This window comes from Thunnus thynnus, chromosome 2 (assembly GCF_963924715.1).
Source record: "Thunnus thynnus chromosome 2, fThuThy2.1, whole genome shotgun sequence".
Taxonomy (NCBI): domain Eukaryota; kingdom Metazoa; phylum Chordata; class Actinopteri; order Scombriformes; family Scombridae; genus Thunnus; species Thunnus thynnus.
The window spans coordinates 7,000,536-7,026,247 of NC_089518.1; the positions used below are offsets into that span (position 1 = coordinate 7,000,536).

At 39.8% G+C, this 25,712-nt stretch overlaps 3 protein-coding genes across 6 annotated transcripts in view; 1 reads left to right on the plus strand and 2 right to left on the minus strand.

The window, feature by feature from the left end:
- On the minus strand, positions 1–18,044 carry araf (A-Raf proto-oncogene, serine/threonine kinase). Of its 3 annotated transcripts, none has more exons than XR_010930388.1 (17): positions 17,959–18,044; positions 16,148–16,361; positions 14,928–15,031; positions 13,985–14,087; positions 13,651–13,805; positions 11,629–11,727; positions 11,378–11,522; positions 10,998–11,025; positions 10,735–10,865; positions 10,412–10,614; positions 9,783–9,959; positions 9,193–9,239; positions 7,633–7,751; positions 7,191–7,322; positions 6,406–6,540; positions 2,350–5,992; positions 1–2,319 (listed from the first exon to the last, which is right to left on the minus strand). XR_010930388.1 is itself a non-coding variant. In XM_067601323.1 (16 exons), the coding sequence occupies exons 2-16, from the start codon at positions 16,256–16,258 to the stop codon at positions 5,852–5,854; spliced, it is 1,830 nt and encodes a 609-aa protein (XP_067457424.1). In that variant the 5' UTR covers positions 16,259–16,361; positions 17,959–18,044; the 3' UTR covers positions 1–5,851. The 3 variants fall into 3 exon arrangements, 1 of the variants encoding a protein (XP_067457424.1); XR_010930389.1 differs by lacking the exon at positions 17,959–18,044 and adding an exon at positions 17,321–17,417; XM_067601323.1 differs by having other exon boundaries at positions 1–5,992.
- The window catches only part of si:ch211-102c2.4 (uncharacterized protein LOC568178 homolog), a 9,605-nt gene continuing 1,357 nt past the window's right edge, over positions 17,465–25,712 (plus strand). The window contains exons 1-2 of one of the 2 annotated variants that reach the window (XM_067601383.1): positions 17,465–17,564; positions 24,417–24,704. In XM_067601383.1, coding sequence (XP_067457484.1) covers positions 17,465–17,564; positions 24,417–24,704 — 388 coding nt within the window. Of the gene's footprint in view, positions 17,565–23,268; positions 23,557–24,416; positions 24,705–25,712 lie in introns of those variants that run through there. The other variant, XM_067601392.1, reaches the window with a different exon arrangement.
- Positions 18,462–23,109, minus strand: imp4 (IMP U3 small nucleolar ribonucleoprotein 4). Its single transcript, XM_067601359.1, has 9 exons — positions 23,013–23,109; positions 22,116–22,224; positions 21,934–22,017; positions 21,728–21,837; positions 21,280–21,412; positions 20,449–20,603; positions 20,258–20,352; positions 20,098–20,171; positions 18,462–18,928 (listed from the first exon to the last, which is right to left on the minus strand). The coding sequence occupies exons 1-9, from the start codon at positions 23,013–23,015 to the stop codon at positions 18,816–18,818; spliced, it is 876 nt and encodes a 291-aa protein (XP_067457460.1). The 5' UTR covers positions 23,016–23,109; the 3' UTR covers positions 18,462–18,815.

Sequence of the window (25,712 nt, forward strand, 5' to 3'; positions counted from 1 at the left end):
CACAGATGAATTTATTTATTTAAAGAATAAATCCTGCATCAATATTTTAAGACAAAAAAACTAAAAAAATACTAAGATTTCCTTTACACTTTAAAATAATTTTGTTCTTTTTGAAACATCACACAAAAAATATAAACAAGTAAAATTTTTTGTAATTAAAAAAAATGTAACTGTACACAGCAGAATATACCATTTATTGCAAACTGAACACCCCTGACACCTCAGAAACTATTAACACAAATATTGCAATTCACCTACAGATATGAAAAGACAAAAAAAAAAACAAAAACAAAAAAACCCCTACTCTGATACAGCTCTCTCATCATCATCATCATCTTCTTCTTCTTCTCTGAAATTAACAGCTGTTTTGTTGAGTCTGGTTTGCCCCCTACGATGCCCCTCTGAGCCTCCGGAGGCAGCAGACTCGTGTATGTGTCATTAAGCCGTTCAGGTCCTTTTCAGTGGGGATCTCCGGTAACTGTGGCACTTGTTCCCTCCTTCAGATACTAGATGAACACAGTCCTCTTTGGGGGGAAAACCACAGTTAACACAAGGTTGAACCAAAAAAAATAAATCCTTTCTGAACAGGGAAATAAAGAGAGTCCCTCTGAGTGGCGATTCACAGGAAACCTGGTCCAACATTATTGTAAAGCACTGCTGATCTTGCATTATGGAAATTTAAAAAGTAGACATTCTGTCCTTGCTATTGCTGAAAGATTACAAAAAGCAGCTCATTTAGAAAAGTTGGGGTTTGTTTCATTCAGCAATACTTATAAGCTACACTTAAATATCACAGGACAGGCTCAAGTTAAACATGCCGCCCACCAAACAAGTTACTTTTACAGTATTTTGAAGTGTCGCATTAACAAATGCTATCGTAGTGAAACCCTATGTAGAAAATGTTGCTAAAAAGTTTGATACCTATTTTGTGCTCAAGATGTTTAAAAGAAAAAGCTGTTAGAAATGCCCCAGCAAGAGACAGTATCAGAATGAAAGTCATTTGGAGGAGCAGACAGTACCGTGCCTAAAAGAAACATTCTGGTTAGAAAGAGAGAGAGAGAGCCCGACGATGACATGAATGTTGCAAAGAGCGATCTCTCTCGGTAAACATCCACCTCAAAAGAGCCGCGTGTACAGACGAGAGCATCTGCAAAGACATCAATAAATAAGAGAAAGACAGAAACAAAGTCTTTCCCAACCCTGGTTCACAAATCCCCGTCCCACCCCCGCTGGTCAAACCTACGTCCCCCCCAACCACGATCCACCCATAGAACTGGAATGAGTAGCGACAGTTAGGGTACCCAGCCCCTATTTTCACAACGTTAAAATATCAAGGTTCAAACGTCTCATCTGCTGTCATTTCATCGTTTGTTCAGTGACGACTGACCTCAACATTGACAACTGTTCTGCTTAATGCTCAGTAACATCAGATACAGTATACAGAGAAGCACAGTCAGTTACACCACCTGACACATCGCCCTCGCTGCTGCTGCTAGTTCATTTACACGCTAAAAACTGCTCGTTTGTATCATAAAGCTAATACTTCCGAGATTACCATTTATGCTTGAGAGCAGTTAACATTAGAAAAATAATAGCAACCCCTGCTGTAAGGTAATGAGCAGGCAACCAACATTCACAAAGAAAACAGAAGAGTTACCTCAATTGTAACTTTTAAAATCCAAAAAGACCAGTGACATACTGGCAAGTCAAAAAAAAGAAAAGAAAAGAAAAGAAAAGAAAAGAAAAGAAAAGGTGTAAGGGCTTCGGTTGAAAACCCTGAAAGAGCTGAGACAATCACTCAGCAGCTGTTTCCACCAAACTATCAAGCCAATTAGAAAACGGGCACTTTTTACTGGTGCGAGCCTATGATGACTTATTATGGATACAAGTGACTTTAGATTTTTCAAGTCTATCTTACATTTCATGTGTACGTTGACAGAGTTAGTAGTAATCATTCCTTCGCTTTATGAGAAGGCTAAATTGAGGCTTCAGCTGTATCTTCAGCTTAATTTGAGTTGGTCAAATTAAGAGGCTTTCTTCATCCTGGCAGTTGCACGTATGTTTGTTGCCAGTGTTTTGTCCCCACTGTCCGTGGAAATACCAGGTGGGAATTTGAAAAAGGTTGTGACACTGAGAGTTAAGACACAGCTTCATATTAGTTTGGTCTGAGTCTAAGAATGCATTTGTATGGAGGAACTGGGATTGTGGATTTTCATTCCACAGCCAGCGTAGCGAGGAGGAATGATTACAGTAACCAGTGACTCGGGGTATATATGGCGTATGAGTATTGTTTTAACCTCTCCTTTAATTATTACCAGGCTGGAAACAGAGATTCTTTCCAGCCAAAACTGTGAACTTTTAAATTGCTGCCAACAGAAACTATCTCATTATTTCACAAATACCGTTTTTTCAATTACTATATATTGTTTTTTCCCCCAAAAATCAACCAGCTATTTAAATGAATACCTAGCTATACGGAGTGCCAATTAGGAAATAGATCCTGGTCGACAGCACAGGACTGCACACCATCACCTGTCTGCTTGAAGATGAAGCTAAAGTTTCTGTGTAAAAACAAACATTATTGAACAATTATGGCTTATATATTCATTTCTAAAAATCTGATGACTTTCAGGCATGTCAATTTCTACAAAAAAACTGTATCTGAGAACACAAAGCAGACACCACGTTATATTCTGCTGAAGCCTTACCAAAATCATTAGCATCGGTACTAGAGGCACCAACAAGAGCAAAGCTTTCTAGAAATACAGTACTTTCCACTAGTGTCACAGAGCACAGGAGAAGTTGAGAGGAGAAGCAGCTCTGGGCATGGTTCAAGTAAAGGAGACACTAGCACAAAGTCCCTCCGTCCTGTACGCGTCAGATGCTTCCACATTATTGTGCTTTTGCATTCGATTATAATCCACAAAAAGGGCTCAGCCTGTCCAAAAAATATACCAATCACTGCCTGTGATGACTTTAAATCCCATGATGCATTTTGTTCTTAATAGGAGCAGTGTTTCATAAATGACCCCATCGGAAAGGCACAGATCGTCACCCAACGATTTGAGGAGCACAGCGACGTCGGCCCAATCGTAAGGCCTTCTCAATGTCAGCTGTGACGCTGAAAAGCACCGCCCGCCATTGTTGCTTAGGATGGTATTTGTGCAGCTGTGCCCTTTATTGACCATTTCAGCCAAAGCTAATAATACATCCACAATCCACTGGGAACTTATTGCATCATGAAGCTGTACACACCTGAGTACTGACTGTCGCCAAGGGGGGTCAAATACAAGAGTCCATTTACCACGACGGTAAAGAGAAAACAGCAGCTTGTGATGTGTTACATAAGGGCATAACACTGTGAGCAACATGATCAACAAGTCACTGTTAAGGTGAGAGCAGGAGAGGCGGGCAGCGTACGGACGGACGGACGAGCTCGGCCGAGAAACAATAGCTGCATGTGAAATTTTCGTTGTACATTCAGTTTGTTTGAGCACTTTTTATTCCAACGTACGTCGTGTATTGGGAGGGAAACTCTGGGTTGCCACTCGGTTACAGTGATACAACACATTTCCAAACACTTCCTAATTATTTCTGTGAATTTCTGGCTATCAACAGATTTCCATGCTCCCTCGTTTAAAAGAAAAATAATGATTTGTATAACTCATTGTGTCGAGACTACAAAACTTAATGGACACTGAATTCTTTGAGTGATGCTTATGACTGTCTTCGAGTGTGGTCATTTGGAAAAGATATAAACACTTGAAGCATTGAAACCTTAATTCAGTAGTTACAAAAAAAATAAAATAAAATAAAATACACTTGTCACACCTCCTGCAGTCTGTCTGAACTGGAGCAACCCATCAACCAACTTACTCACAGTGTTAATGCATCCCCAACAGCTACAGTGCTAGTTAGAGTGTGTGTGCGTGGGCATGTACGTGTGAAATATGGACCCGAGCTTACTCCATGGTGCAGTGTTCGGGAGCATGAAGAATATACTTTAAGACTAGACTGCACAAGACTTAATATAGGTCAGTGATGCCGCGCCGTGGCGCTGCACGCAAGTCCCAATATGTCTCATCTCCGAGGCGTTTTCACTATATGTAGCAGCAATACAACTAACCGTTTACATTAAGACTGCAACTTACTAAAGTCTGTCGAATCCTCATTAGACTAAAATCATTTTAAAAAATATATTGTACGCAAAAGCCATCTGATCTGCAATCCTGCAGTCTGAAGCTTGATGACATTCTGCTATTAAACTGGTGAAAAGGGAATCTGACGTCTGCTCAGAGCTACCAGATGTGTGTCTGAGCACACACATGTATGAAGGGTGGAGCGATAGATACAAACCTGTCAGTGTTCATATTCTGCTGAGTGTTAGTGTCCTGTGATGATGTAACTGGTGTTTCAAAGAGATTTTTCTGCACTGGCAAAAACAGTAATTGGAATATTTTGGTTAGAAAATGTTGAATATTAGAATGATCAGACTAATCCTTCTGTATACACTGCAAAAATATTGGTCCTAACAATTTAATCCTGTATTCAGTCTGAAATGATTCTGTTTCAGGAGCTGACAGCGTCTTCAGACGGGGCATAACCCTCTTTTTTAGTTATTTGTAGGAGCAGTGAAACCAGTTGAACTTGGCTTGTTGTTGTATTGTTCCCAATTAATAAGGTTTTAAGACTAAATAGAGGACCAGGTGATTTAAAATGCACATCCCTACTTCTCACACAGCAGTGTGGTAATAGACAAATGTGGATTTGGATATACAGCCATTTTTGCCAGGCCCTGTTGGGTCAACTGTTCAACTTCCACATGTCAGACACTCTCGGTATTTAGCTGACATCGATGGACACGCTGTTCCCAGATGAAAAATACCTGAGTGCCTGTTTGAGGACGTCTATCCAGACGAGATAAGTAATGCTGAACTGTCAGAGATTTAGTGGAAGAGAAAAGGGGCTGATCTGTTTTTCAAGCCTTTCACCGTTATGCTGTATGTGCAGAGACATGTTTATTTTTCTCTAAACCTTTTGCATAGTGCAGTGTCTGAAATTGCCGATCTATTCTAGGCTCCTACTAGTTTGAGCTTTCTCTTCCTCCTCATGTCAGTTTGATGTTGTGGTTAAATATATTGCATGTGCACCCAATTCCATTTCTTTCATTAACCTCAACAGTGAAACATTTGCACAAACAGTGAATACTGGAGGTTCCCTGTGAGACTGTGTCCAAACTTTTACAAGGCTCACAACACACCCTCAGTCTGCTTTCAAATCACTAGCTTAAATAAAAAAGGGCACATGACAACTGAACATTTGAAGTATGTAAGCTGATCAGGTGACCTGAACCAGCAGCCTCAGCATTATGGCAGTTGAACTGATTGAAGTTTTTGCCCATGATCACAGTGCTCCTCAAAAGGTCAGAGTAAGACTATTTTACCATGGAAAAGGGGTGATGCTGTTTTGCAGTGTTGTGCAAAACAACAGATTTTTACATTTTCCTCCAAACAACTGACAAAAGCTCCCAGTAGGTCAGAGTATCTACAGCGGATTTGATGAATTTGTCAACTGGCTCAATATGAGGCCTACTGACATATTTACAGTTACAGTAGACAATCATTTCACCTAACGAGCAGATCTTTGTCACTTGTATAAAAGGAAAAGACTAAACAATGTGCTATGCTTCTTTCTGCAGTTTGTTACTGAGTGCTGCAGCTCCATGGCTGTGCAGGGTGAGGAGTGAGTCGGGCTTCACGGTCTGTCAGGCCAGCCAGCTGTAGCCTCTCTGAGGCACGGGAATGCTGTGGTTTTGGACAAGGTGACTGCCTCTCTGCCCAGTGCTGCCGGCTTAGAGGGGCATCAGCCTGGTGGTGTGGAACAGGAGGGGGTTCAGGTCCTCAGCATGGACGGCCCGATGGAGTGAGGGCTCAGAGCGACTCCGCTCAATTTTTGGCAGCAGGTCTTGAACCTGCTCAATGGCTACCAGGATCTGATGAAGGGAAACCGAAGGAAAAGGTAACCGTCAATACGATGTTTACATATGGTGTTTATATACTGTACATGTTGGCTTACTCTGCTGTCACCTTGTCTATTGTTAATCTGTTTGCCAGACAAAAATAAAGTTGTTTTTTTTTAGAAGTACATTTAAATGCAACACTCATTCTCAACACTTTTTTCACAACTTGACAACACTTTGACTCACAACTTTTTCAAATGTCTCACACCACAAATGCATAACCTGGATTAAAGCCACTGTGTGTGAGATTAAAGATTTCGGATTGTGGTGTCCCCTGTGGTGGAGTATCATTTGAAAACAGAGGGCTCCACTGATTCATTTTTTTATTGTATGACAACATTTTGTGGGATACCTTTTGGTACATGCATAACTTATAGACTTCTCACCTGTGGAAACAGGGGCCTCTCGTCACGTTTGAACTTCAGGCAGTCAACGATCAGCCTTTTCATTGACTTGGGTGAGGTACTATACAGCTTACTGAGGTCTGGAGACAAGTAACCACGTCCAACCATAAAGATTATCTGAGAGAGACAACAAAGAGGAGACGGTTACTGAAATCTGAAGTGCGACTGTTGTTAGGGAACAGGACCAGTGCCTCTAACTTCAGCAATCAGAAACAACAAGAGGATAATAGATAGAACTGTTTTTCATCAGGTATAAAAGTCTTCATTTGATAAAGCCATCTTATATGGTGATGTGTGAGTGAGTTAATTATTTCTACAACTCTTGATTGGATTGCCATGACATCTGGTAAAGATATTCATGGTTTCAAACGGATGGATGTTGACTTTGGTGTTGCCCTGACTTTATCTATTAAAATGTTCACTTGCTCTACACTAAAACATACCTCAGAAACTACCAATGACAAATGTAGAAATTCATGGTGTGTAGACGATGAAATCATAAAGATGTGGTCTCTCTTTGACCTTTCCTACAGCTTGAAGTTAGGCTAAAACTGTCTGTGACATACCTAAAATCTGAAAAGGCAGGCTGCACAGTTTGCACCATCAGCTGAATTGAGTGGAACACATAAGCAAGCTGGAGGTACAGTAGCCCTAACAGCCAGTGAACCCAGTGCAGAGACTCCATCGTGTTAGGCAAAGATTTCAGAAAGATGTGATACTGTGCTACGTCGGTGTTGTGTTAAAACAAAATACGAGTGTGGTGTAACCTGGTCTCTGTTGTTGATATTCGAGTAAGGCAGGGTCCCTGACATCAGCTCAAACAGCACGACTCCGTAGCCGTATACATCAGACTGGAATGTGTATGGGTTGCTGTCCTGCATTCGGATCACCTCAGGAGCCTTGGAAAAAAGAGAGTGGGGGAAAAAAGAGGTCTAATGATCTAATCATACATTAAACATTAGTGGTTAAGCTAATTTAGCTGCTAAACAAGCTGACTAATGTCTTAAATATATACAGTTTGCTTCCTACATACACTATAGTCTATGTCTTTTTTCAACATTTACATGAAAACGTATTCAGCAAGGTGCATCTTAAACTTTCAGTCAATAGATTGAGCTCACCGTTTGGTTGTCTAATAACATTAAAGGTCACACTTTTGTAGTAACCACAATCATTTCCTAAAGTGTCAAAAGTAAAAGAGAGGCTTACCATCCAGAGAATGGATCCACTGGGTTGTTCTACCTGTTGAGAGCCGCTCCACCGAGATTTCACTGTGGCCAAGCCAAAGTCACCGATCTTAACAGTCCAGCCCTCATGAAGAAAAATATCTAGCAGCAGAGCTAAGGAAATATTATAACAGACAACTGGTATACATATCGGTGCTATTAGTTATCCAGAAAACCTTTAAAAAGCAGGAAATTAAGGAAAGGGTGAACGGTAGACAGGAAACCACCAAAGAAAACCATGTAAACTTTTTTTTTTTTTTATAAAGGGGACATATGATGCTTTTCCTTACTTTCAGACATATATATAATGTCACAATGTTGGATGTTCATGTTAAAAGTGACCGAAGTGTCAAACAACGAGGTAAACGTATGTAGCAGTAATCCCTGTTAGCAAAAAGCAGCAGCTTCATTCTGCTCTGAACTCTACGTTTCTGGCGGTTTTTCTACTTTCAGCCCGAGCTGCCGTCAGTTCGTCTGCTACGTGCACCAGCGTGCAAGTTTGCTGCTCCGCTCTGGGAGTAGTTACGCCGAGCCACGACGCCGTTACACAGCACAGCAAAGTAAAATAAGTAGTTTACCTGTTGGGGGTGTGCTGGTCGTCTGCAACTCTTCATCAAACATCATCATCACTGTGGCTGTTTGTGCTTGTACTCTTCCTCCCTGCGTTATTTCTAACTGGTCTGCAGAGCAAATAGCTCAAATACCTCCATATATTGTTGTTTCAACTGGTTTTTAGCGCCGCTAACAAAGCTCCGCTAATTCAATGGGGAACACGTTATTACTTCCTGTAAATTCTTCACAATAAAAGTCTCCCATTAGTTAGTCATTTAAAAGCTTTCAATTTGAAGCAGTAAAGCAGGAAATGTTTGGTTTGCATTGACGGTAAAGATACACTCTGATACGTAAATCTGGCCAATCAGAGCAGAGCGGACTCATCAGGTGGGGAACCTTAAAGAGACAGGAGCTAAAACGGAGCGTAGGAGAAACTGTGTACACTGAGGGGCTGCATAAAGGGCCAGTATGAGATAAATAAGGAGTTTTTTGAACTGTGAATCATGCAGAGCTGCTCTAGTAGAGTCCAAAAATACAAATTTAGAGCTGAAATGAGCATAGTAGGTCCTCTTTAAACAAAATAGCAGTTGACCAAGTGACAGTTGGTGTTGATTTCACATTCAAAAACATTCAAACATTAAAAACGGTCACGTTTGCCTGGTCTGCTACAATGTCTACAGTAGTAAAAGTCTTACACAGTTCACCTGGTGTGGATGCTAACACCTACTGAACCGAGTACAGAGCTGAAAGCCAAAAATAATGAACTCTGCAGTATACCTTCGCCTATTAAAAGGTTATGATTCATGTTTGTGGTTAAACCTCTTGCTAGCTATAGAACACAGTGTGCAAATCTACCCTTGTGGTTATTGGTCGAGTCTTCAGCAGAATAAAGTCAACTACGTCATAGAGCTCACCCTCACTCACTTACACTTTCACACACTTACTTCTCAGCTAGCGTTAAAAACCTACCATTGGACAATAAAAAGGATACTGTTTGATTTCAGATCTCGATGAATGATGTTCTTTGCATGAAGATAACTGAAAGGAAGAAGAATAAGATCATTCATTTCATCTCTGGGAGCACTGCAGCACCAAATGTTGTCAACTCCACTTATTGCACCCTTTGCAATTTTAGAAAGCCACCGTCATCAGCAATCAGCTTTCTCAGAGACTCTCCTGCAGTAATAACAGACTGTCTGTTGCGGTTTCTTGCAATTGTTTATAAAAAAAAAAAAAAAAAGACTTAAACTTACACAATAAAATTAATACAAATCTATAAAACAATCTTAATTTTAATGCCCACAAAGTAAACTCCTACGAGTAACAGTACTGGCTATGTGTTACTAACACTTTAAGTTTAAAGATACAAATCTAGATTTGAAACTTTCCGCATCCTGTTTTCAATGAAATGTAAATATGATTTATTCCATTGAATAATGCATCTATACCAAACCGATATCCATTTCTACAGAGTGCACCAAGTTGTGTACTGGAAACATTTATCAGTTGACCTTTCTTTACTTTAAAAAAGGGCATCAGCAGTGAGTAAGTGGTGAAATGGATTCTAATAGCAGGCCTTACTCCATGCCCTGTGCTGTCTGTCGGGCCACATCAATGCGCCGCATAGTGTCAAACTTGGTTTCTGTGACATGCAGATGGCGATACAGGCTGCTGCCTTCACACCACTGTGTGATGATGGCAAAGTTGGGCTTAGTCATATAGCCCATGAACAGCAGGATGTTGACGTGGCGAGTCTTCCTGCAGAGAATGGAGAATGTTGATAGTATTAGAAGGTACGTTATCATTCAAGTTTCAGTTATTGAAAAGTTTTCATTTAGATATTAGATAGTTATCCCAATAAGAAGTGACTGTTATAAAAAAAACAAACTAGAAGTAGCACCTGATGGTTGTCTGCCTCTGCCAACCAGTCAAGTTACAACCATGTCTGTCCAGACTCATAATACTTGTAGTGAAGACTTTGAAGGAATTTAATAAAAAGGTATGAAGTGTATTTTCCTTGTATGTGTTCACATGTTTGGCCAATAAAGCTGATTCTGATAGAACACAAAGTTGTAGCCGTTACAGTAGACGATGCTTCACACACACGTCTTCGACTCGGCAGCAGAGAAGATCTATACGATCACCACAGTTTCAACCAAGATTAGTGTCACCAATTCAGTATCCGACCAAATCCAGACCACACTACTCACCGTAAGACCTGCATTTCGTTTTTGAAGGCCTGTAACTGCTCAGGTGTCGGCTCTGTGACTTTAAGGATTTTGATCGCCACGTCTCCATGCCACTTGCCCTTGAAGACAGTTCCAAAGGAGCCAGCGCCTATTCTCTTCTGGATGTTGACTTCTCGAGAGTGGACCTCCCAGTAGTAACTCGAGTCCCTGTAGCCCCCTCGGTGCTGAAAGCATGAGGAAATCCCTTTACTTGGCCTTTTCAAAGGGTGCCAGCCACTATTAAACCTCTAAACATGTCTCTGAGGACAACCAATGAGCTGTAAATGAGGTCAAAGACTACGTACCACTTTCTTTTTGTCGTCAGATGAAGAGGGTTTGCGCTCCTTGTGCTCTGAGGGGGACTTGGGCGGTCTCCTCCCTGGAGAGCCGAGAGAGGAGGGTGGGCTTGTGGAGGGCTTCGGTGAGGGCTCAGGACCTGCAGAAATGAGAACACAGGACAAGAAAGTACTTCAAAAATGAGAAAACCACCACATGTAAAATTACAAATGAATACAAATTCTGAAATGATGGAGGGGAAATAAAAAAGTAAACAAAAACAAAACCATACCGATTATGTTGTTGAATTTTAGTGCTTCCTATAAAGGAGAAGAGATACGACATAATAAATGTACATTTCATAACTTATTACACAGGTTAGAAAAGGTGTTGAAGTGGATATTTTTCTTCAGTGAGACTATATCTATATCTAATATCTGTTTATCCTGCAAACAAAACAGTCTATCAAAGAGTTCATCGGGTAACAACAGGTGGTCAAGGCTGAACATTTCTGGTGAACAGCAGGAAATGAGTTTTCTCGGTTTACTTATCTTGCATGAGGTGTTGCTTTTGCGGGCAAGGGTTAACAGTTGACATGTTTTTTTTTAGTTTTATACTAAATACAATGAGATCCTCTCGTAACAACAGCAACCAATCAAAACACGGACCAACCTCTATGATGCTGGCACCAGCAGGGCCCACTGTGCTGACCATATGAACATTGGGAGTGGAGGTGGAGCGATGCCTCTGTAGAGACTGGCCATCTCCACCAGGCATGGGGAAGGGAAAGGCTGAGGTCGGAGACAGGAGGTCCATCCTGAGTGATGAGGTGAAATAGTCACAACTTGAGTTTGAATATCAGTTTCAAAGATTAATGCTGTCCTTTTCATCTGAATATATAATAGTTGTGCATGTGAGCTCACCCAGGAGGCTCTGGGGTTAAGGCTATGTTGCTCTGTGACGGGGAATTTTCTGGCAATAATATCTGGGGGTACTCATCTGTGCAGGGATTGGGATCACACCTGGACAAAAACACAGGTGGGAAGGATGAGACATGACAAAAATAACAAGAAAAGGAACTCTCATTTAAGGACTTGCAGTTGGTGAGGCTCTGGTTATATGAAACGGATGCTTTTTAACATAGGCTCTCTGAATCAAAGATGAAACCCAGCTAATGAGAAAACCATCATCTTATATATACACACGGTAACTCAGCAAACCAGGTTTCTCAACAAGCTTTCTTTCAACAACTAAGTCCATTTTGACATGACAAGGACACAAAAATATGTACCAATACAGAAGACGAGCTGATAACAATAAGCAACTAGTCACATTTTTTACACAATCATGTTGTTATCTGATAATGGCTTCATATTTCTATTGTAGTATCTGCAGCACCAACAATGCTGGGGAGTGCATAGTTATCCTGTCTTTATTCTTCATCTGTGCGGCATGAATGTTTATTCTTGGCATTGGAAACAGTACTGTAACTACAAAAAACAAACAAATAACAGTACTGACGACTGTGCCAAATGGGAAAGGCAGTGAAACATCCCTTAATGATGTCATGCAACACATCTTTGGAAAGCTCAGATTCTTATGATTCGATTGATGCGAACCATTTCAAGATACAATTACAACAGCGGGTATAATCAACGCCTCTGTCAGACCACCAACAAACAAACATCTATGAAGCCTCATATTATTCCACTGACTGATACAATTCCAACAGAAACAGTCTTGTGACACTGGGAAAGGTTCAGTTAATCCAATCCAGTAAAAATATTTAATCCAAAAACATGATTACATCAATAAATATCCACATAACAGCTGTTGCATCATTTCAAATTAGCCAGCAGACGTCCTAATCTTCGATGTATTTTCCGTCGTAAATACTGGCCACATCTTGGTATCAAATGATGTTTTGACACCTCATTTGACCCAATAGGAGCTCCCGTGTCCTGTCCACAGCCTACGATAGCCAACGACAGTTTCTGCTGAAAGGAAGTGCCCGCCCCTCTTCTTTTGTGTAAAGACCGAGCCAATAGGAACAGTTTCTGCTGATGACCAGCGCTTCGAATAGCCAATGAAATTCCGAAAATGACAATATGCAGCTTTAGTGTTTTTTATAAAGCCACAACATGGAAATTATGTGAATATAAACAGTTTGTTACTTTTTATACAAATTCCCTTTCCACTATAGCACTTGTTTTGACTCTTTTATATGCACAAAATTTAGCTTCAAAAGGGGTGTTTTTTTGCAAGACACCAAGTAACTCCCTTAGAAAAACGTGTAAAATATTCATTTTCTGTGGTATTGTTATTAAATTTGAACTTGGACTAGGTACGGCTCCATGCTGTGGTCCCATTGTGTTTTCCAGCTAGTAAGTCCCAGCTATAGCTCATCTGCAGGCATCTGTTTGCAAAAAAACATTCAGGCAGAAATAAAAACCTTATACTTCTATTACTCAATGCCAGTAGCACTTACAGTGATTCTGTTGGGGAAACAACTTCAGAGTGTGACCTTTCAAAAGAGACCAAAACCATGCATGTGCTCCTAATTGTTCATGAAAAGCTTTGAATGTACTTTAGGTATGCTTTGGTGTTTTGGGTTAATTTTACAGGAATTTAAAGGAATATTGAGGTGTTATATCCTGAAAATCCCAATAGGTGAACTTTAAACTTTTTGCAGTTCCTTCTACTCGAACAAGTGCAGTTTTTTTTACATTTTGATTAAATACATAGGAAATTCAGCTCTCCCTTTCCATCTCACAGGTGCTAGAGGTGGACGTTCTGCTGAAGAAACAATGGCAAGTTGGAGAATAACTCCTGCCCTTGTTGGCATCACCTGACCAGTAAGACACTTGGTGCTCTTATACAAGTACATTCACTGATAAACTGAAGAGAATCCCTGCACGTCACTGAACGCTTCTTCACCAACTCACCGTTTGCTCACTGTGTCCATGTCCACGCACACAGTAGGGACCTTGCTACTGCAGTGCTGGTGAAATTTGTAGCCGCATGTCTGACATCTGAAGCCATTAAAAAGAAACTTGTGGCAAAAATCACAGTAAGCCAGCTTGAAGAAGGTTTTCCGTACCTGCAGATAAAGAAGCCACAATATTAGCAATCTTTAAGAATATTTAGGTGAAAAAAAGAAAAGAAAAATCCAAATATGTGATGGATTTGGACCTTATCAGTTGCCATTCTGTAAATATATGGAACTTCAGAGAAGCCATAAAAATAAATACAGGATATGTGCGTTTACCAGTTACTTACAAAGTTGTGCATGGTGAGGGGAATATCATCCAAGACCTCGACCAGAAGCTCCTCTCCAACCAGAGGAGTGATATCTGTTTCCCAATCTGTCAGTCTCTTACGACTGGATAGGCAAAGACAAAAACAAGTAAATAAAAGAGAAAGTTTGTACATATTATCAGTTTTAAAACCCATACATCTCCACACATTAACTGCTCCCTAAGGCAGCCATTTACACCTTTCTAGTGTTTGTCACAATAAAATGGCATTTAAGATTCCTTGTGATAAAGTGAGAGAATGGCCTTCTTCATAAACAAGCAGTTATCCGGATGATCTAATCCACTTTATTTGTAAGTAAAGCTGAAAGTGAGCAAACTTGGAATGTCAGTAATAATTCCTCATTACACAGGAAAACGCTGCACACAACTAGGTTAAGTAAGGTAGGTCAAAGTTGAACTAGAAAGTTGGTCTGAAAACTGTGCTGGATGTTTACAACAGACAGTTAGGGTAATACAAACCTTTGTTTTCTCTTTAAATAGCTATGACTAACCTTGGGATTTGATTAAAACGGTCTGATTATCTCAGTGCTTGTGTGTCTTGCCCCCTCTGACTTCTTCTTTCTGAGTACAATGTTATTATTGATAGGATTTATAGCCAAAACTCTCAAATTTAGATGCAAGAATTTCCCTTTAAAATCTATTGCCTAGATACATTACAGTTAAAGTAATGGATATTAGCTAGGCACTGTATTTTTGAGCATGTATAAATAGCTCGGAGACACAAGTGAGTTTGATTCACACTTCATACTCTGCCTATATTTCACAAATATATCAACATATCACACTGTGCAATATGTAGATCTGAGGTGCAACAATTGTTTGCTGTTGCGTCTAAATCTTCTATGTAGGCGATGAGGGATGCAACTCATTATCCTTATATGGTGTGGACAATAATGCAATCTTACCCTTCTAGCAGGCGAAATACAGCACAGCACTCTTGGCTTAGGCCTCTCACTTTGAGCGCTTTATCTAGACTCTCGTGCACAGTTTGTCCTTGTCGAACATTCACCTGAGAACAAGAAACAGTATTTGACAAGTGTGACTTTGAGGTGACATTCATTGGCCATGTACATACAGATAACAAGGAGGCATACTGAAACCACATCAAAATGACAGTCACACATATTCTGACTGCAAATTATCATGTTTTGACAGACCGACTGTAAAATAGTGTCAGGAAAGAAAACTTCAGTCCAGTGTACAGATCACCTTTCACCCACATAAAAATAATATATTCTTGTTCTGACCACAACAAAGCTCTTATAGAACACTGTGGGATGTCAATCACCCACAGCTGCTGGTTGCTTGGTGATAGCACCACACACACAATGTTTCACAATTAGATGTACATTTCTAACATAGTAATACAAAACAGATTCAGTACAGAGTATTGTGCGTCTGTTCATTTCACACAAACAGCCAAGCAGGAAAACTGGAAGAGTTCTGCCAAATTTTGGTTTGGCAGGATTTGTTTCATCCAGTTAAGTTCTCCTGGCTTCTTAATTCATCATTTCAGAAGAAGGAAGCTATTACATTGACGTGTTTCTGTCTGAGCGGATGTATACATCTCTATTTAGCAAGATTTTTCAACAATGGGTTATCTGCAATACTACAGTAAAGTGCAAATGTCACAAAAATCAACTTCTGCCAGCAAGTTTTACATATAGGAAGCTTGGACAGGTGGCTTGCTGTTGTACAGTAGAGAGATATGGATAACATCAAGAACAAATTGTCCTCCACACAATTTTAACTACGATGGACAATCATCATGTGACAATTTAGCTCAATAGCACCGTGACAGGACATTTTAACAACTATTTTTCAGAATATGAAAACATAACGTCTATGTCTGATAGGAATTATAACTCAAATAAATGGTGGCCAACACCATCTGTGAAACCTGACACCAACTGTCCACTAGCTTACTCACTGACATGCTGTGAAAGATGTCAAACTTTGTGTGAGTAATTACACTCACAACCAATAGCACTGGCAACGTTCTTTTACAATTGGTAATTGCCAACTGTTACTCATTAGTCTAATTACTCATATTTTTTTGTAGTATGAAAAAACTTGTTTTCTAACTAGAGCTGCTGTATGATTGATAAAGAGCCAATCATCTTACCACTGTCCTCTGTTTGTTGGGGAGGTAGACTCGGATGGTGCCCCCACCTCGGGGTACATCCTCCGGACTAGTCTCCCCCGAGGAGGAGTAGGAGGAGGAGGTGGAGGACATGATGAGAGGCAGGAGGAGCTGGAGAACGCAGCACTAGACACCACAACCTCAGGAGAGCTTCATGCACAGTGGGATCCAGAAGAGTTAGCCCTTTATATAGAAACTGCAACAACATGGACATATTTCAGTTTGGACACAAATATATCTCATGTAAATACAATGGATCTGATTGATGGGAGGAAGAAAGCATTTCTTGATATCATGATGATACAATGGGTTAAGGGTGTAGATGGCCCTAAAATATCAACTGCAAGAATCCAGCATAATGTACAAAGCCTGTTCCTAACACCCACCATTATAAAAATAAAACATCACTTTTACATGAGACATACAGTTGAACAGCACACTCAGAAATGTTGTACAAATCTCTCCATATCAGAAAAGACAACCCATAATTGTTGTCTCCATTAACATTACCAATGTACAGTGTATCAACAATGTGCAAATGCCACCTCATTCATAAACACAAGTTATCATGAAACAGTAGAGCATACTGATTACAGGAATATCTTATTTTTGGTTTATGGCTGTTGAATTCTAGCTGGAAAAACATACATTAGATAAGCAGCAGTGTGTGTATGTGTGGTGGGGGGCGGCGGCAATGCACTTCTGCTCTCTCAACACTGCTCTTATTTGTATGAACAGAAGGTAATGTCAACCTCTTCTAAAGTGCTGACGGCTGATCCGAGATACATATCTCGCACAACAAGAATCAGTAATCTGCTGGAGAGCAAGCAGAGAGGACACTTTAAAATAACTTCAAAATAACGTTTAAAAAGCGTAATTTTCTTTTATTGGTGGAAACACTGTGCCAGATACTCCAAGTGAATCCCAACGAGTCCTGAAGGGTTATTTAGTTATTCTCACAAAGATAAAATCCTTTACCATCGGGAAGACAATGAAATTGTCCAATTTTTAATTCTGTGTAATCATACGACAGAGGATGAACAGACTTCGACACAACACCGGGTCTTACATACGCGTAACATAGCGGCACAGACGAACGAAAACGACGTTTACAGCTAGGATTAACTTAAGCTAACACGGAAAATATGAACTTACCCCAAAATCATGTAGCTGTGCGAGCGTCAAATTAATGCTGAAATTCCGCGCTGTCAGTCAAAAGTTACAAACCAGTAAACTCACAATCTAAAATAGTTACTTGCATGATGCTAATTGCTACCTGACGTTAGCCGTTAGCTTAGCATGGGATTTGCCTGCTGTGTAATATGTCATTTCCAGTTTGGGGAGGCCATGTTTCTCTCGGTGCGCCAGTTTAACGACTTTAGCAAACTGCTACAAAAAGGTAGGAGCAAGTACTTAAGTAGTGACATAATGACAGTATAATGCGAAGTTATTAAAGCTTCGGATTATTCCTCTACACTCGACTTGAAACAGTAGTTAGCTAGATAGCACTGGTTTGAGTGTGAGAGGAGATTATGTGGCTAACTCGTTCAGCTTTAATGCTAACTCGTAGCCAGCTAACGTTAGAGTCCGGGGTTTTACCAGCGCGTCAGCTTGTTAGCTTCTTCTGCTGTTCTCCGAAAAATAAATATATATATATATATGACTTATTTAATTGACATGCATAAAACGGCACGACAAACTTGTCGCTATACTTTTCTTAGGATAACAGCAAAACCTTCCACGGCCACCGTCAAAGTGTTGTGATACAGTTTGGATATAAATTAAACTCTTACCTGTAGCAGCCATCTTGAATTCTCTCAATCTGAAGTCGGATCTGTCACAAGAACTTGAGGGAAAGCGGAAAAACCTCCGAAATGCCCCTTTGTCATTGGTCAATTCCTGTAGCTGCGTGTTTTTCATTGGACAAAACCAGCTGCGCATAATTAAAGTGGAAGTTGAATAAACGGTCTCGTCCATGACTTTATATATATATATATATGTGTGGTTTTGTCATGTAAATCAACTAACTTACACTATAATATTTAGTAGCCGGGACGTAACACTACTATCTCCAATAACACAAATAAATAAACTAATTAATTAATTAATTAATTAAGTGTTTCCTATATATACACTTGCAGTATTTATTTGCGTCTTTTCTGTTTAGATAAATGGACACGTATGCTCTTATCTCTGTATTAAATTCTGCGTGGTGTTAGGCGTGCACCTATTCTCTTGCATCCCAATATGTATGTTATTTCAGTATGGTAAAAAAAAAAAAAAGAGCAAATACAAGTCATAAGAAACAAATTTTATTATAAAATAATTATAATACACACAATACAGTATGTATTAGGTGTCTGTTAACCAATGAGTTTGCAAAACAAAACAAACGAAAAAACCAACCTCAATTTACTTGAAAAATACTGTCACTCATGATGGCTATGATGCAGTTTGATTGATTGCTTGTTAATTAATGGTGACCATTATGATTGACTATGGGAAACCCTTCACTTAAACTTATTATACTTGGTAGGGTACAAAACCTCACTTTTCATTTTAAAAAAGGACCAATGTATAGAATTTAGCGTTTTGAAAAACAGTCCAAAAAGCAGTTTTTGACAACGGTTTAGTTATTCTTTATTAGTTCCTATTGCACACTGAGGACCCTCCTCTTCTTCGCTGTGTGTGTGTATGCATGGTGACGCCACTCCACATCTGCTGTGCTCTCGTTCTCCAGGGTGCCGAGTTTGATCATGTACACTATACAGAAGAAGAGCAGATGTAAACATTTTACACGTCCCAAAAGAAAGGTGGCACAGAACAGAGGAATTCCACTTAAAAATGTCCCGAAATTCGTAGCTATCTTCCAATGGTTTTTCTGGCCCTTATTTAAAAAGGAACACTTTGACACTTTGAGTATTAGACTGGTGTCTCTCACCAAAATCTATTTTGTTTCATCCATTGCAGAGATAGGTCTGGACTGTGTAGCCTTGCATAACATGAAGGTAGAGTTCAGACTGGGACAGCTATAGCCCAGATGATCCTGGATTTTTTTTAGGCGGGTATCAACATCAATAAAGACCCTTTTCACAGCAGTGACAGTTTGACTCGTCAGGTGGAATTAATAAAATCAATGATGGCTGCATTCCATTTAGGTGAGCCAGTGGCAGCGCTCTGGTATTGTGCATGTTTGCTTACTGTGACAAATAATGTAATGGAGCCGTCGTTAATATTATTATTTACAGCTGTGCTTTTCCTGCTTTGAAAAGTCAAAATGTCTGCTGTGAAAAGGGTCTATTTAAGAGTTTAAAATGGATGCTCAAGACTCTGGAGGATGGAGGATCAAGACTTTATATAGAGGATCCCTTACATTTGATTATTTGAAACATTGGGCTCAAGATATGCACTGAGCGGGACATTTTACAACGAATACAGTCAGTGCTCTATGATGTACAAACTATGTAAAGGTGTCACTGTTTCTTCTGTACTTACAATTTGTTGATAGCAAATCATAGCAATATATTTATGATAAGCCAATATACCAGCCTGGAAGATTTATCTGTCACTAATTTCAATAAAACAATCTTCCTGTCAATAGAGGACTCTTCTGCTGCAATGCAAAGCCACATCATCCAGCCTCACACCGAACAGGCCGATCTAGTCAAAATTAGAATTTTAGAAGCCTTCATACTAATTTTTCTATTATACCCCATTCCTGGATGGTATTACATGTTTAAACCGGTACTTGAAGCAACACGCAGGACTGTTTTCAGTCTGAACAGCTCTAACAACAACAGAAAAGATACTCCTGTTAACTAGTAAGTTAGTCACCTGAGTTTTGTTCATGTCAAGTTACAACACTGTTTCCTTCTTCCAGTCTAAGTGCTGACAGGTCCTGGACCTATCTAGAAGTACCTATCCATACTTACATTTCATTTCAAACCTGGGTCCCACTTCTGTCAGCTCAATGTTCTTGTGGTCTGTTTTCTTGTAGGTGTGATGTCTGTAATAAAAGAAAGCTCATTATTGTTGACCTCAATACCACAAAATCTGTATGACATTTCATTGAGGGGGAACTTTCACACTGACCTGAAAGAGATGAAGTCCTCTTGGTTGGCGAACGTCATTACACGCCTACTGTCCTCTTTCGGCACTGGAAAAAGATACTTGAGGATATTCGATACCTGTGCAAGCAGAATTAATTAGTTGTACGCACAAACAACGAGTGAAAGAGAATATCGGTGACATGTGTACAGTGCGTGGTCCGACACGACACTCACCCTCTTGCCTAGCCGTGAGGTGAAGTTGTGAAAAATGAGGTGTGGGTAGGCCTCAGACATGGTGCCTATGTCTGGAACATCGTGCCTCATTACCACGTTGTAAAGTGTGAAATAGGCTGTGGGTCCAAATGGCAAGTGACACACCACCAGGCCATCTGCAAACATACAGGAACAAAAAAAAGTTGACTTTTACATTAATACTCTGATTACAGCGTGCACTGAGCCATGTTGGCAGGGCGATAAGGAGAGACAACCGGTAGATTGATTACCACAGATGGATTTTCAGAAATACTGAAGAGCAATGCACCTCTCACTCCCCACACTCCCAGAAAATCTGGACACCAAAATTAACTTGTATTTTCCAACACGCAGGTCTGAATGGTCAGGAGAGAGCCATTTCCACACTGCCAGAAATACAATTGTGGTGGGAAAATACTGAATCCTTTCAAAAAAATACTGAAATATGCCCAAATAATACCAACCCTGCGTCACTTTTCTAAACAGGATATTTTAAAAAAAAGATGCTTTAGTTTCAGGGTCCTGGTATCATGCATGCTGGTGAATGTTATTAGTAACACCTGTGCTTTTCCCAACATGACAAGTCAAAATATCTGCTGTGAAAAAGGCCTATTCTTCAACTCCCCCCAGGTTGCTGCAACCCACAAATTCCCAGAAAATATATACAGCGGATGTGGCCTCAGTGGTCGTCATGGTGCTGTTAATACTACTGCCAGTCAAACTAAAAAGCTCCTTTTACTCTGTGTGTTGCTTTGAGGGAAAATACTGTAAAAATGATGACTGAAAAGGAAGGAGTGACGTGAACAGGCGTACCCGGCTGTCCTCTTGTTTCGTGCACGATGACGAGGTCGGTGACGTTGTTGGCTTTGCAGGCTCGCACCAGCGCTGCGATCTCATGGTTTCCCCTGTTCATGCGCTGGGCTCCAGGAAACATCAGCTTTACTTCCTGTGGCAGCACAGGTTATATCATATGTTACCCCCCCGCTACCTTTCACATATCTCCTGTTGCTCTTCACTGTTGATTAGCCAATAAAAAGTTAAAAGTTAAAAAAGGAAGTTGTTTGAATCTTAACTGTCGGTGGCTAACCTCATGTTACCCACTGACAGTTCCTGCAGCTGTGAAGTATTAATGACTGCAAGCCTGTACATATAAATTTAATCATGTGGATCGCTCAGAGACACTTCAACATACATAGACATCACCATCGTCAATCTGCTGCTGTCCTAAGTGATACATTCACCACAGGGAAATGGGCCTGACCTTGGAAAACATTTTGAGTCTGGAGCTCGGGTCTCTGGATGTGGTGACCATGACTTTGGGATCTTCAACTCCGGCCCATTTATACTCATCATCCATGTGTGAGCTGACACCTGCACAGACGAAATAATAAAAAGGTGATGATTGAATAAAACAGGATGAACGCTGACAAGTCGGCGCTATCGGATAGGACAAGACGTGACACTAACCTTCTGCCCCTTCATCGTCATATTCCAGTAGTTTCTGTAGCTGCAGAGCCTCTTTGCGTACCTCAGTTGGAAGGAGACGATTTTCTGTTGAGAAAACAAAAGGATTTGAGGTCTGATCATTTGCACTACTGACTACTTGTAGCTGGAAATCTGCAATCTAATGATGATCACACAATCCGTACCATCTAGGGCACCCTTCAGCTTCTCTTTCTTCTCTTCAATCGTTCGGAGTCTGTCCTCTTGCGCCTTCCTGTACAGGTACTCTCGCCTTTGTCTCACCTCTCGACGAAGCTGTTAACATTACACCACATAATCTCATGTAACAACATGCAGAATAATGAATAGAACAGAAACTTTTGATGGCATACTTGTAGGAAAATAGAAGTATTATAGAGGCAAGGAACATGAAAAACATAATTTTCTTGTAAAGAAATAGCTGGTAGCAGAATGCTGAAATCAATGTAAAATGATGTTTCTGTCACCAGACTATATATGGAGAAAATGTTATAAAGTCTTTAAAAGTTTTGAAACATGCCATACATCTAATATGACAAAGCATCCTCTTTTAAATTCAGCGTACATGTAACATGGCAATATTTTATCTTTTAAGTCAAACTCCTGCTTACTAAGCAGCGAGATTTATTACAAAGTTGACACATATTGTACTTTAAATGCTGATTAATCTCGAATGCAACTGTGACTTTTGATAATGACGGGAATATGTTGATTAGTCCAGATGTGACATAGATGATGGGGTTTGCTAGCTAATGTGAATAACTGCTTGTCTTCTTCGTGGCAGCCTGAAAACCAGCTATTTCCACACTGGACTCAAATATGAGTCTCTGACTGAGTTAGTCGTGGTTTCACTAGATAATACACAACACATTTCTCCAACTACAAAGCCTTTTAACAAGTTGTGGTGCAGACTGATGTTTACATTTAACGAGGATACGACGCCGCCATGAATTAGCATGTAGCATTAGTTAGCTGAGTTGCTGATTAAGCTAATGAATAAATTTAATGTCAAGCTTGTAATGAGACACAATGTTCGTTAACATTTTTATCAACTTCTCACTTACCATGTTTTCTCTTTAGCTGGTTGCTAGCAGGCAGCACTACTCCTCACATGGACACAGGGAGAGGCGAACAACACTTACCCTTATTGGCTAACAATCAACCAATAGAAGCGCTTGATACTGACTAGCAAGATTTCCAAAATAAAAGCAGGGGTGAGCAATAGGCAGCTTACGTTTATACAGTAAGTGAGGAGTTTAGGTATTGGGGGGATTCAGTATACTGTGTCCCATTTTAACAATACTCACCCTACTGGCTTCAAAGTGGCACCTTTATAACAGATTATTATAAAGATTGGTTGTGATAAGACACTTTCATGGTGCAAATTATTAATAAAACCCATCTTTACTTTTCTTTTTGATGATAATGATAATAATCAACTCTCCTCAGACTGATGTCAGACACTGATATGTATCTGTGTGGTTAGACATTTCCTGAAGGTCTGTGACACCTGCAAGAATAGCAGCTTCTCTTCCTCTTTACTACAGAGAGACACTTTGAATACTTGGATTATGCTTTTTCTAATTTCTATGTTGTTTTTGGCTGTAGGTAAGTGGAGACCAAATTCTTTCTTTACAGTGTTTAAAAAGGTTTGATTATTAAATTGCTGTATTTACTGCTTTATTTAGCCAAATACCTGAAGATCATCTGCATGAAATGTACAGCAAAATGTGCTGATATTAAAACAAAGGACATTTGGCATATCATTAGAGCTAAATGGTCTCCTGATATACCAAGTGTCCACTAAAGGTATGATTTTATTCTGTTTTTAATTTCTTGATGCCTTCCTATAATATTCATTAAAAATTGGAAAGCATAAAACATTATGTACATCATGTACTTTATGTTCTGGACTGTAAGCCTTGGTACTTAATACACAGGTTATCCACCTTGAGATCAGTTCTAAGTGTAGTAAGCCTTTTCAAACAGTCATATAAATTATAAAATGATAAGGTATCTGAGATTTCGATACCATTTCCTCGCACTGCATTTGGGCAATCACTCAACTCAGCAGAACGCCCTACCTGATGATTATTAGTACGTTCAAACCAAATTAAAAAATCTGCTAAAAACTACTCAGCTCTGTAACCACTGACTCTAAATGTCATCTCATGGTCTTCTCATGAACACAAGTAATCTTGCTTTTCATTTGACAAGCATACATATTTATTTCTAGTTGACATTGTGTGTAGCTTTGTATTTTGTGTTATATGTCCTGTGTGTTTTTCACTTTGTACTGTTTGTTATTGTGCTGATATATGTTTTAATTGTGACTAAAACTGTACATGGTCCCAATAAATGCAATACAATCATGTTTCTCATGATCATTATTTTTTTATAATGTATTGGTACAGCAGCAGGTTACACAGTTTCAACCATTTGATTTACTGCTACATGACTGTGTGCAGGTGCCTGTGAGGCAGTGTACTGGCAGAGGCTGACATGCCCGTATGAGCTGAGGTTTGAGAGCATGCCGAGGGTGTGGTGCAGGCAGAGCTCCACCGAATGCTGCACCGGCCTCGTCTTTGGCCAGAACACCCAGTCGGTGGATGGAGGTAAACTGGAGGTGGTGGAGGGCTCGGACTCCTTCACTGTGGCTGTGTGGGAGCTGAGCCATGGAGAGGGGGTGTACTGGTGTGGTGTGCTGAGTGGAAATGACACCATCATTAAGCTGGCTGAAGGCTACTTCTACAGCTGTAAGTAGAAGACGAGATTCAAAAGTTCATGAACGGGTCAGGGTCTGATAGACACTGTTGTATTGTGGCTTCGTCACATATTGGTTTCCTTTGGCTCATCCTCTGATTAAAGAGCCCAGTTGTGCCCCCAAATGAACTCCCATGGGCGATGTATCTTTAAAACTATTTTTTGTTTTAACACTGAGTTAAATAACTGTGTAATGGTGTCAAGTCAAGTCAATTTTATTTGACAGACGGATGTATAATAGATGTTATGTGTACAGACTAGAACACTAATTACAGAATACAACATTGAAAAGGATAACAAAATTCTAATGGATTTTTAATATGTATATATAATATATAAGGTGTCACTTGCAGTTCCCCTCAGATTTATGAAGTCTTTTAGTCTTTTTCCGGCCTGCAACTAGAAACATCAACCTAATCTCCAGCTGCAGCAGGAAGCTGCTTTTAGCTTCTTTATGCTACCTGCTCAGTGCCAAACATCACACAGATAAAGTTAGCAACTGGCTACCAAATATAGTGTTTAATTAGGCAATGCTTTCTGACCATAACAGCTTTATAAGGGGATAATATGTCAGTTAGCTTGTATTTTATGCTTTAATATAGATACATTTCAGTCAAAAGATCTTAACATAACTATTTTATGGCATTGTCATAAAAAGAGGGAATATTACATCATTACTTCTTTATGTATTTATTCATTTTTATTTAATAATTCATTCACTGTTCAGATTCATTCACATGTAACTGATGGGTGAGACCTGAACACTGTGGCTATTTCTTACAAATGAAAGCTGAATGAAGTGGTTTTATCAAAGTTGACTGAAACTGAAAATAACTGGCTGTTGTGTTTGAAAATTAGGTTCATTTTTGAAGACCAAATCAAGCTAAAAGAGTAAAACACTGTAGCACTGAGGGGAATGGCAGATTTGATGATAATTCTCTGTGTCACTTCAACATTATATTTAGTTAATACAAAGATAATGATTAGTGCAGCTTTAATTC

Coding starts and splice junctions, on each gene's coding strand:
- araf (XM_067601323.1), bottom strand. CDS start 16,258: ATGTCCTCCACCTCCTCCTCCTACTCCTCCTCGGGGGAGACTAGTCCG. Junction 15,032..16,147: donor CCAACAAACAGAGGACAGTG/GTAAGATGATTG, acceptor TCTTGTTCTCAG/GTGAATGTTCGACAAGGACA. Junction 11,523..11,628: donor TTAACCCCAGAGCCTCCTGG/GTGAGCTCACAT, acceptor CTCATCACTCAG/GATGGACCTCCTGTCTCCGA.
- imp4 (XM_067601359.1), bottom strand. Junction 20,604..21,279: donor CGAAACAAGAGGACAGCCGG/GTACGCCTGTTC, acceptor GTATGTTTGCAG/ATGGCCTGGTGGTGTGTCAC. Junction 20,172..20,257: donor GAGGACTTCATCTCTTTCAG/GTCAGTGTGAAA, acceptor CTTTTATTACAG/ACATCACACCTACAAGAAAA.